Here is a 12,239-nt window from a genome sequence, read left to right as displayed (position 1 = left end):
TCTGAGGCGCACATACAGTATAAACCCCCTGAGGCCCGCCTCAGAATCGTTTTTTTGCCGTTTCGCCTTGAGGCGCGCCTCGGGGCGCACGCCTCAACCGTTTTTTAAAACCATGGTTAAATGTTAGTGTTTTAAGACTTAATCAGTCCCTGCTTGCTACAATTGTTAGTGTTTTGCAAGTTGCAAAAGGTTAATTTCTTAATGGTAGGTGAATTCTTAGTGTTAAATTACTACATATGCAAATTCAGCATGATATTAAAATTACCGATATCCCACTGCGATAACCAATATCTCAAATAACAGTCCTCGACCGATATCTAAATTTTTACCGCATTAACTGCGTAGCTAATAACCGAGGTTTTGAAACCGCTTATTTCAGTTCAGTACAGTACAGTGCTGTACAATAGTAAAATGCTTATGTTATGAACTTAAACCACTAAAATGATCCTGGCGTCCTTTAAATAAACGATGACACAAGAGCGATAATCGACCTTAATGTAGATACTCAGAACAACAAACAATTGCATACTAAACCCTAAACCCTACTCTATGAACAGGATATTACTGGGTACGTTTGTTTGTTAGCTGATCTAAACGAACAACGAAATATCATCCTACCCAATTCATGATGAAACAAACCCTAGACATCACCATTGATTCAACACATGAAACAACCACTACACTGCAGACGATAAATCTGTATCACTATGAACTCCAACATAATCCCCAAGGCATATAAAGATCAATGAATTCACAATAACCGAATCGAAAAACCACAAACAACACTACCTGTTTAACCACACATTATAATTATAATAAATCTGAATACAAAAGTGAATAGTCAAGAATCACATGCCTGCTATACAATATCATCACCACCATCCAAAAGCGACGTCATTTGCAACATCCGGCCAGTCCCCGGCAACGTAGGATCCGTAACCGACTCAATCTTAAGCCACCCGAAATCATACGCACCCGACTGCTTCAAACTAACAACAAACACCACCACAATCCACCCCACCATACAAACCGCCCAATAATCATTCATCCCATGAATCAACCCCCACGAGATCGAATACCCAACAATAATCCCCGACAAATGCCCCAAAAAACTCGCTTGCGGCACAATAATCGACGTAAAAATCAACGACTCAAACGGCGCAAAACTGATCGGCAACGAAAGAAACCCGAAAAGATTCAACTTCGACGACGGCTGCTTGACGGACAAAATCGTCATCCACCCGAACACGACACACGAATACCCGACAGCCGTAACGCGTCTAAAATACTCGATCTTGAACCGATTAATCAGAACATGGTAACAAACCAAAACTAGCAAACCAGAACAGATAACCAAAACAATAGAGTAATGTAAATAATACCCAACACCTAAACCCATATGGCCTAACTGTTCAACAACACCAAGGCTCCATAAAGCACTCATATTAAACACAAGATGGACAACACTAATGTGTGAAAATGCAGAGGTTATGATCCTCCAATGGTGGCCTTCAACAGCTGTTTCATAACTCAAACCCACATGTGAATACCCAATGTTTTTCTTCTGGATGTAGAACCAGATTAAAGTGCATAGTCCTATGGTGCAACTGGTTGCGGGTTTTTCTAGAATCTCGTAGAATAATGGTTTGCCCATTTTATGAAATGATCATTTAGTGATTGAATTGGGATCTAGGGTTTTGGTACCTTGTGGAACAAGTAAGTAATTGGAGTGATTGGTGAATGTTGATCGTGGGTTTTGTGGGTGCTGGAGATTGATTGAGGTTGAGGGTGATCGTTGATTCTCACGCAATCTTGATCTGGTGTCGGTTGTGGATTCGACTAAAGAGAACTTGAACATTCGGCTAACAGAATGGATTGATATACATTTAATTTGTTATCCAAAAGGGTTTAAATTTTAGAGAGTTAAGTGTCATTTATGTCTTTGTCCACTTATTGACATTTTCAAAACGTGTCATTTTAGTTCAAAAAACTAATCCCTGATAAAAAATTCAGTTAGCTTTGGGGTAAAATGGTCATTCGACATAGAGGTTTGGAGTGGTTCGGAGGTTGGTGCACGGTGGAGGGTATACAAAACCTCCGAATCACTATGTAAAATGACCATTTTACCCTTAAGCTAATTGAGTTTTTTAACCGGGATTAGTTTTTTTGGAGTAACATGGCACGTTTCGAGAATGTCAAAAAGGAAAATTGTATAGTTCTGAAATTTGGTATGAATTAACAAAAGTGGACAAACAACGGGGATTTAAATGACACTTAACTCTTTTCCAAAAGTTATTTTTGAAAATGGTAGTTTTTGTTTTTTGCAAATTTGAATCAATAACGGACCACTGGGGTATTATTGTCGTATTACACATTTTAAATAATAAAAAGAATACTATTCATAAATTTGTAATGATGATGATGATTTCTTATAAAAACGATATTATACACACTACATGAGTTAGAATAATGAAAGAAAGGTTTAATTTATAAAAATGTTTTATAAACAAACATAACGTTCTTTTAAAAAAATAAAAAATGCTTTATAAAAATAAAGGTATAAATCATTATCATTTAATACGAGAGAAGACAGGAAACAAAAAAAAAATAAAAAATAAAGTGTAATTAATAGGAGAGAGCCGAGAAAATAATAAGGGTGATAAAGCATAAAAAATAACAGATGTTCTTAAAGATTTTTTCATTTATTACATAGTATACACATAGATTTAAGGTGGTTAAGATTTTGGTTAGGTTTCAAATACTTAGAACTTAGAATGATTGGGATTTTTTAAAGGAGAATCAAGTTACTTATTGTTTAAAGTTTTCTTTTTTCTGAGAACTAATATCGATTTGATCAAATAATGTTAAAAAAGAAAAGATTTAAATTAAAATAAATCAAAGGGATTAGAGTTACGATGTATATAGTTGACAAAACTAATCATGTTTGGTTTATAAATTTATCAAAAATAAAAGTTAAAATGTAATGACGGCGACAATAGTGGCGGTGGAGGGCCTCTGATGTGGTGAGATGATGGTGGTAGTGGTGGAGTCGTAAGGGTGGTGACAGTGGTAGTGGCGGTTAGAGTGATGATAGCAGAGATGTCAGTGTCGACAATGGTGATGATTATCACGATAAGATAGCTGGAAGTGGCGGCGAAGATGGTGTGCTAGCAGTGACAATGGTGGTGGTGAAAGAGTAAGAGATTTTGGTTTATTTTGTTAACTTGTAGATTTTTTAGGCTATTCATTCAATATTATGTTTCTTTATATTTCAACCAAACATATCATTCAAGGATTTAATTTTCTAATTTCAAATAAATTCTTTGAACAAAAAAAATGATAAATAAAGTTTAGAATACGATTTCATTGAATTCCATTGCAATAATCACTTTTTTAAACTTTATTTTTATTCAGTCTATCAAAACTCATCTTTGTATACATTCATTGATGACTTTACTTACACAAAAAGAAATTGAAAAACAACAACAATCATCTTCAGTCAGTCAAATGAGTCATGTTTTAGTGTTGGTTGTTCAAGGTTTACCAAGTGCAGCTGCAGCAGATTCAACATGAGTCAGAAGATAATCATAAATCTTCTTCCGTATCCTATCAATCGTCTCCGCAGAGACACTATGACGACTTTCTTCCTCCTCCTCTTCTTCATCCTTGTGACATCCAATCACGTCTAACCACTCGTTTACGCTTTTCAGCTGACTCAGCATGCCCGCAATCTGACCGTTATCAGACAAAGACCTCGAGGTGTCCACGTCAGCGTCCAAGAATCTTTCAACAAACCCCAAGAACCAATCTTGAGACTCCATTTTAAGTATGCGTGCCAAGTCAATCGCCTCCTCAAAACCAGCCCCTCTTTCCCATTCGCGTGGAGGTTCAACTTCAACCACCTTTGCCTTTTGTTGAACATTTGGTCCCACGGTTTGTCTTCGCGGGGTCGATGGGTTGACCACCTTTGACCCGGTTGACTTCCGGGGCTTGTCTTGGGTTTTCGGTGATATGGTATTCGTGGAGGACCCCTCGAGTACTAGCACCGGCCGAGCGGTACTGGGGGTTGAAGACGGTGAGATCCAAGGGGTTAACTTGGATTGTTTGCCGTATAACGAAAAGGATGATAAGTTGGTAAGCATTGCAGCGTGGACCCAAGACGTTGTGTGTTTACGTCTTTCCGAAGATACTTTCAGTTGTTCTTCGGATGGGTTTTCTTCGTGATCTGATGTTGAACCGAGCAGAGTAGTTTTGGATAAAGATTCAGAAACGCGATGAGCGTGATTCAAGCTGTCATTTAGCGCCAAAAACTGCTCCACAGTAGGCTGCGGGTTGTCTTCTTTTGCAGACGAACGCAACTCAGAATATGTGCTGCCATACATAAAAGAAAAAGGAAAAAATGAGATTATCGACGAAGAAAAATGGGCGGGTTGTGTAAGGCATTAATATTTAAAAAGCGTAAAGTACCTTATACATTGAAGTAACGTTTCTGCAGCTGACGCCTCTTGTATGGCTTCTACGGCGGCAATTTGGGCAGAATCTCTATACTTGAGGACTTCCTATACGGAAAGAAGATATTACATACACGTTATTGTCGTCGGTAGTGAAATAATAGAAATAGTTCTGCGGAACAGGGGAAAAACGCACCTTCCCAAGCTTTGCAAGAGAAGACGGGAGTGAAGACCATGAAGCAGTTGCATCGGTCAACCGTGTGTTACTAAGAGAAACTTTGACCAAGTTTCTAGGTAGGCCATTTGCAGATGCCTCAGCTGATGACTTCCTTCCGGGCGACGGTTTTTGCTTGTTATCGGAAGCGTCATGATGATCAACCGTTTCTCCTCTCTTTGCAGGTGTCCTTACCTCTTTAAGCGACTTCGCAGGTGATGATGATTCCTCTTTAAGAGACGGAGATGCCATCCTTTCACTTGTAGATTTCCTTGGACCCTGTCTCCAAGCATCATCATCATCATCAAAATTAATATATTCCCTCGTTTGCAAAAAACTTTTGAGTAAAATGCCATTTTCGTCGATGAGGTTTGGTCAGTTTTGCGATTTTCGTCCAAAGGTTTGTTTTTTCGCGTCTGGACCCAAAAGGTTTGAAATCTTACCTTTTTCATCCGGCTCGTTAACTCCATCCATTTTTGTCCGTTAATTCTAGGGTATTTTCGTCTTTTTTGTTAACTTAAAGGGCAATTCGGTCTTTTGAATACTTGTACATTATGCTTAATGCTTGTACACAAAGTGAAAAATGGATGCAGAAAATGGCAAGATTTCAAACCTTTTGGATCCAGACGCGAAAAAACAAACCTTTCGACGGAAGTCGTAAAACTGGTCAAACCGCACGGACAAAAATGGCATTTTACTCTTTCCTTTTATTAGATATTCTTATTTCCAAATATTACCTATTTGTTAACTTAAAGGGCAATTCGATCTTTTGAATACTTGTACATTATGCTTAATGCTTGTACACAAAGTGAAAATGGATGTAGTTAACAAACCGGATGAAAATGGCAAGATTTCAAACCTTTTGGATCCAGATGCGAAAAAACAAACCTTTTGGATCCAGATGCGAAAAAACAAACCTTTGGACGAAAGTCGTAAAACTGGTCAAACCGCACGGACAAAAATGGTTATTTCCAAATTACCTATTTGTCGATTACCACTGTACAACAAATACTCTTTCTTTTTACTAATTGTCCATTACTCATTTTCTTAATCTTTGGCAATGGCAATATGAAGAAAAATAAAAATAATGATATGAAATAGCAATGAATCAAAACGACTCACGGAAAAAGAATTTCGAGCTTCAGCCTTTGAATCGTTCATAACGACCTTCAATCTCGGCGTCTTGACATCCACATTACCTTCCCAACTCTTCCTCAACGCCTTCGGTCCCAACTCAATACCTTGAACAAAACTCTTTATAGAGCTACCAATCCCGGATTTCTTTAAACGCGGACTCGCGCTCCCTAAACTCAACTTTCCAATCTCCTTATCAGATCCTTTGATCTTCGACTGATGCTTAACCGCACTCGAAAACTTCTCAAAAGAAGTAGACAAAGTGTAACCACTAGTAGGAGATGAAGGAATTGACCTCGAACCATTCGACGGTTTGACTTTCGCCCTCGAATCACTCGAATTCAATACCAATTTCGACAATTGTGATCTTGATTTTCCAATGGAAGCACTAATAACACTATCCTTTTTGACATTACCAACTAACTTAGAACTACTATTAAGAAACCCTAAAGAATGTGTAGCAACAATATCTTCAGGTGTTCCAACACAAGGGTGTCTACCTGGAACCGGTTTAACCCCGCGTAAAACCGGAACCGGAGTGGCTGACTCGAGCCGTTCGACATGTATATACTGACCCAACTGGATCTTATCACTCAATATAAGATCAACACTTTGATCAGGTAAAGATACATAAGTGGCATGAGATGAATCAGATACCTTAAGATAATACCCTTGATTTCGAAACAACTCGCCGCCTGATAAAGCCGGAACAATGCTCACAACCTGTAACAAAGATGATCTATGTTCTCCTGCAACTTTTACATCTGTGTTCATATGTTGCAGCAACTTTAACAGAACCCCAGGTACCAAAACAGCCATTTTTTTGTTCACAAATCCAGTTCACATCATATCAAACAATACCCATATCACTGATCTGTTATATAACAAAACCCAGATCAGTGATCTGTTATATGAGAACAGGAAGTCTTGAAATGGGTATGTATGCAAGATTTTTAACTGAAAGTGAAAAGGTTTGAAGCTTTTTGGTATGAAAATTAATGTAAGTAGTTAATGTGACAGATCAAAAGGTGAGGGAGGACAGGTGGTGGAGTGTTGTACAAAGCACTCTGGAACTGGAAGTAAAGGACAAAAAGTATTAGTTGGGGGTGGGTTGAGACGCACGTTTGCTGCCTGATGGATCTTGAAAATGTAGGGTTGGGTGAGGTTAGAGTGGTCCCATCCCATTGAAGGTGAGGAGGAGTCAAAGGGTTTAAGTTTAACCATGGTGATTTAAGTTGGATTCTTCATGTTTTTTATGTTGAAATAGGGGTGATCATGTCCCTTAAATAGGACCGAGTCCGACCGAAACCTAACCGAGAACCGGATTGTTTTCGGTTGGAATCGGGTTCTGTCAATCGCGTTAATTGGGTAGTGGAGACCGGTAATTTGGGTTGCAAGTGTGCCATGGTGGGCTGGATTTATATAGCATCGGGCTTAGTTTGTAGACCTGCGGCGCCACACCAATCGCTATTTCTTAGATGGATTTATATATAGCTTTGTTTGGAAAAATGGTCCAAACACGTGATTATGTATGTAGAGTGTGGCTACAAAATTCATCTTACCTGGATTTGGGTCTTTGTAGTACTATAAAGGGTGAACTATTTTTTTTTAAGGACCAACCGAAACTTATATTAATAAAAAAACAATACAAACCAGCTAGGGACTAGCACAGAATACACCAAAACGTAACAGCAAAGTGCTTGCACCAAACAATCCAAGTTCACCCATACAAGAAATATTGAACCTACGCCAATTCCCCCATGTCAAAGACGTGGATCTCGATTGTTGCTTTATCTCTTCGATGATGCTTGTCATCATGAGCTGCTTTTGGCTGAATCTGGCGTTATTTCTAGCACGCCACAAGCTCCAGAAAACGGTAGTAAAGACCGCCTGCACAACTTTCTTTCTTCTACGCGAGATGTCAACAACTAGTTAGAAGGTTCTGATGTCGACACCCTAAGGACTCTCTAACGGTCAGGTCAATACATGTAAGATGTAATAAAATAAACACGTGAATACCAAAGGGCTTGTAGCCTAACGGTAGTTGAGGGTTCTGGTATCATGGTGGACATTGGCGTAAATTTTGAAGTATGTTTAGTGGGTGTATGAAGTAGTTGTTAAAAAACACATGAATGTAAATTATGTATACAACAAATAAAAAATATGCATGAGAAAAATATATATAAAGAGGAATTGGATAACTGCATCATCCATTTAATCTATATGCTTAGACCATTGGGTATGGGGTTCGGCACCGAGCCGTCCCCCCTTTTTCGGTCCGTCGCACACCGGCCCCCTTAGGGGCGTCGCGTCACTTGCGTCGGAATAGAGCCGGAGGAGACGGGGCACATGTGGGTTTTTTTATTATTTTTTTATTAAAGTGTGGTGGGCCCCTTTCATTGTTTCTCTCTCTCTCTCTCTCCTTGAATATATATTATTTTTTTATTAAAGTGGGTAGTCCCCACACCCTTGGGTAGTCCCCAAGAGGATGCTCCTCCTCCCGTGATTACGTGGCGCCTACGTGGCGGGTAGTCTCCAAAGAGACTATCCTCCCCATACCCACCCACCGGTGTTAGTTTTCCTAATCATATCAATGCACTTTCTAATTTAACCCCTCAAGTGTACTTGATTTTATAAACTAAAATCTATGATTAGTTTTCTAATCATATCAAAGCACTTTCTAACTTAACTCATCAAGCATACTTGATTTTATCTACTACTTCTAATAAAGTAAAACAAGCTTAAGCCACATGCCATTAGCTTAAGCCATTACTTGCCATGTGGCATTTGCTTAGACCACTTTTTTTTTGATTTTTCCGCCAAAACCATCCTCCTTAGCTTCTTTAATACGCTTCACTTCACTCCAAAACCCTAATACCATCTCCTGCATTCGGTTCTTTCTTCTTCATCGATTGATCTTCGAAAAACATAGGTATGCTATTTTTCTTTTCCCTCTTTGATTTTTCTTTGTCATTGTTAAACACTATCTTTTTCTTCCTTAAACCCTAGATATCATCTATCGATCTTTAATATGTTATTTGCAATCTCCTGAACCCTAGATTTCTTCATCTTCAATCGCGAGTGGAAGCAACCAGTCCTTATTATGCGGCGTATAAGGTATGTATCCGTGTTTTCAATTTTCTTTTTGTTGCGTTGTTGGTGTCTGGAAGACCTAGCCGCCGCCTCTTCTTAGGGTTTTAGTGATTTCTAACTTATGCATTCATCAATGCCTATATTCATTTCTTGAGTGCTTCTGTGATATTTTTCAAGATTTGGTGCTTTTTGAAAGATGAGATCCATCACTGTCTTCTTCAAACGATTCAACAAATAGGTAACAATTCTTCAAATATCGATTCATGTTTGATAATGTCGCTTCCTGTTTGATGTTCTCTATCATATGTTCATCTTTAGGTTTTCCGATTACATTCACGTATTGAAGTAGATTTTGAGCAATTGTCAGAGGTGACGTTGTTTGCTGACACTATTACAGTTCAACAATTGGGAGTGATGATTTGGCATACCAGAAAGGTTATAGTACAGATTATTGTTTAAGCTTAAGCAATGTTTCATCCATCATTCTCTATTTAAATACTTAAAATTGTGATGTCTTTGTTGACAACAGGTCCTTTAGAGAGCTGATCATTCTTCCAATCGATTGCAACCAGGTCCTTTGTTTTGACTGATTATTTCAAAATTTAAAATTTTGAAATTTATATCAATTATGGATACTTATTAAAGTTGTCTAAATTGTAACGTATTTCCAAATTTATTAAGATAACTTATATTAAAGTTTTAATTGCTTCCAAATTTTGTGTTAGTTTGCAAAATTTTCGATAATCACATTAATTTTCAAGTGTCACACCCCGATTTCCACGTGTCACCGGTGGGCCCGGTGTGGGGTACAGTGACGTAGTTGGCATCGTCATAGACAATCAACACAATATAATAATGCACAGCGGAAGCAGAATAGAAACATTTCAACTTTAAATAAAGTGCAATAATAAATATCACAGTAGTTGAAATGGATCCACAGGCGGATCAAATAAAATAAGAATAAATAGTTCAACAGATATATTGTCGTCCGAGCTTGCGAGACTATAGTGGACGCTCTTAGGAAACAACCAGCCTATTTCCGTATAGTACCTGCACTTAACCTTTTGGGAAAAATACGTCAGTTTACACTGGTAAATACAAATCGACTGACTCATTTTGAAAATGATTGAAAATTTGGTTTAAATGCACAAGGCATAAATATTTTTATTAACTTGGGATAATTATATAATATAAACTTGTGAACGAATTACATGCACTTATATCTCTGGTGGCCCGGGATCTGCTGTCCGGGCTAGAGATTAAATGACACACCACATTAAAGAGTTATACACGTCGGGTGTACGCCTACACCCCGTGCTCTGGTCGTGGCCATCTCGTAAGATAATGCCAAGGATATCCGGGACACGGTCAATAACCCCCCAAAGCCTTTAAGTAAGACAAAACTGTTTAAACGAAGTCGCACAAGCTATTCAAGACTGTACACCTATAAGGCGCAGGACTTGTGCGCCCGATCAAGCGGTATTTTAAATACCGTACCCCAAGCCCGTATAGGGAAAATAAGTCAAAATGTATTTACCTGAGCAAGTATAAGTCACAAACGATAAGTGTTGGTAGCTTTTACCGGGCCTCCTAATCTGGAACAAAGGTTTATAATTAACCTGTTAGATTCCTAACGGCCTTTTATTTAAGCCTAAGCTTTGACCGGTTAGTTTTAGGAATGATACGGTTTACGCACGATTAAGCGAAAGACCGGATAGGATGTGATTTAGACCCGACAAGTTTGGAATACTTGTATAATATGGGTATACTAAATACATTCTGGATTTTGAAATAAAAATGATATCGTTTGACCCGTTTCGGTCAATTTACGCAACTAGTTACGTAAACCGAACCGAACGCGAAAAGGGCGATACGGGTAGACCAATGATTCAAATGCAAGTTCCCTGAGATAATGTGCTTAAAATATGATATTATATCAGTAAGTTATGTTCTATATTGCCCGGAATAATTTTAAACCCAATTTATGCCTTAGAAGGGCATTTTGGTCATTTAAAAGATAATAAAAGAGTAAAATTAGAAATCTGAGTTTCGGGTCTGGTTCATACAGTAAATATACTTAATATAACATATTATATCAGTAGGGTATGACCCTTATACCAAATTTATCATTTAAAACCAAACTATGCACCGTAGGGGTCTTTTAGTAATTTCACAAGGGCTAAAAAAAATGCCAAAACTGGAAGTCTGAGTTCATATACTTATACTTACTGTTTTTATATGAAAATATGCTAAACACATCAGTAGGTATAGGTCTTATATGTTTAAAACAAGTATAACGCTTACTATGCGCTTAAAACGCTAAATATGCGATTTAAGGGCGTTTTCGGGTTTTCAAATAAAATCTGAGATTTTTATATTTCCAGAATACTTATAATAATTTATTCATCATATAAAATCAGTAGAAAAAGGTTTCGGGTCAAAAGGAGGTGTAAAACTCATTTTATGGCTAAAACGGTCAAAACCGACATAAGCCGAAATGACTAGGCGATCTAGGATCCGTTCAGCCAAAAATTAATTAAAAATCATCAAAATTCCCAGAATATTATATTACTTCTGTTGGTAAAAAGTTTTATACCAAAACGTGGCCAGAAACGGGTTCTACGCGAAAAGGACCGTTTATGTAAATTTATAATATAGTTTTACGCTAATGGCCATAACTCACAATCTGGACCACCAACTGATCCGAAATTTTCGGTGCAAGTTTATATATTAGAAATAAAGATTTCTATCCTTTCACTTTTCCAAAAATCACGTTTTATAACAAAAAGGGCAAAATAGTCAACTTTATGCATAAATCGGAAACATGCATTCGAATAGGCTATGCATAGACTCAATCAAAGAAAATCCCAGAAAGTTTAACTAAAATAAAATAGTCAAAAATACTTTCCAATACAGATCTCGAACATGCATGTACGAATCCGAATCGATAGTCTACGAAATAATCGTTTTACAAGACTTTCGGTTCCGATTCGTGGCTATACTATAGATTGTCGAGTTGATGATGATTAAAACACATTCTTATATGTGTTACAAGTTATTTATAATGATCAATCAGATTGCATGTCTAATATATTAACATTCAAGCTTATTTTTGCGAAAATCAATTCTGTTGACTTTTTAGAAACATGTTTGACTCGACAATTAGCATGCATATAGTGGGATTCAGATAGTGCCCTTTAGAGGGTTTGTTTCCCACATAAATACCAATCTATAACAGGTTTCAATTCGAGAAATGACTGAAAGAAATCCGTTTAATCAGAAAGTCAAAGCTTATGAACAAACAGTTTGACTTTTACTAATAATCGTAACAAGAACGAATTAGAGAT

The 12,239-nt window shown here is 37.6% G+C and overlaps 2 protein-coding genes across 2 annotated transcripts; both read right to left on the bottom strand.

Annotated features, from left to right (window-relative positions):
• Window positions 1-702: 702 nt before the first annotated feature.
• LOC110910574 (RHOMBOID-like protein 13) lies at window positions 703-1,896 on the bottom strand. The gene has a single exon (XM_022155199.2). The coding sequence runs from the start codon at window positions 1,652-1,654 to the stop codon at window positions 860-862; it is 795 nt and encodes a 264-aa protein (XP_022010891.1). The 5' UTR covers window positions 1,655-1,896; the 3' UTR covers window positions 703-859.
• Window positions 1,897-3,361: 1,465 nt separating this feature from the next.
• LOC110910575 lies at window positions 3,362-6,882 on the bottom strand. The gene is made up of 4 exons (XM_022155200.2): window positions 5,788-6,882; window positions 4,648-4,944; window positions 4,468-4,559; window positions 3,362-4,371 (listed from the first exon to the last, which is right to left on the bottom strand). Exons 1-4 carry the CDS (start codon window positions 6,616-6,618, stop codon window positions 3,534-3,536), a joined length of 2,058 nt encoding a protein of 685 aa, XP_022010892.1. The 5' UTR covers window positions 6,619-6,882; the 3' UTR covers window positions 3,362-3,533.
• Window positions 6,883-12,239: the final 5,357 nt, after the last annotated feature.

This window comes from Helianthus annuus, chromosome 15 (assembly GCF_002127325.2).
Source record: "Helianthus annuus cultivar XRQ/B chromosome 15, HanXRQr2.0-SUNRISE, whole genome shotgun sequence".
In the NCBI taxonomy this organism is placed as follows: Eukaryota; Viridiplantae; Streptophyta; class Magnoliopsida; order Asterales; family Asteraceae; genus Helianthus; species Helianthus annuus.
Note: the sequence above shows the minus strand (reverse complement) of the source record. Positions and strands in the feature narration are given on the sequence as shown.

What these genes read in the sequence shown, in the direction of transcription:
- LOC110910574 (XM_022155199.2), bottom strand. Translation starts at nt 1,654, where the DNA reads ATGGGCAAACCATTATTCTACGAGATTCTAGAAAAACCCGCAACCAGT.
- LOC110910575 (XM_022155200.2), bottom strand. Translation starts at nt 6,618, where the DNA reads ATGGCTGTTTTGGTACCTGGGGTTCTGTTAAAGTTGCTGCAACATATG. An exon ending in AAGCTCGAAATTCTTTTTCC is followed by an intron (nt 4,945 to 5,787) that starts GTGAGTCGTTTT and finishes GCTTGGAGACAG; the next exon opens with GGTCCAAGGAAATCTACAAG. An exon ending in ACGTTACTTCAATGTATAAG is followed by an intron (nt 4,372 to 4,467) that starts GTACTTTACGCT and finishes TATGTATGGCAG; the next exon opens with CACATATTCTGAGTTGCGTT.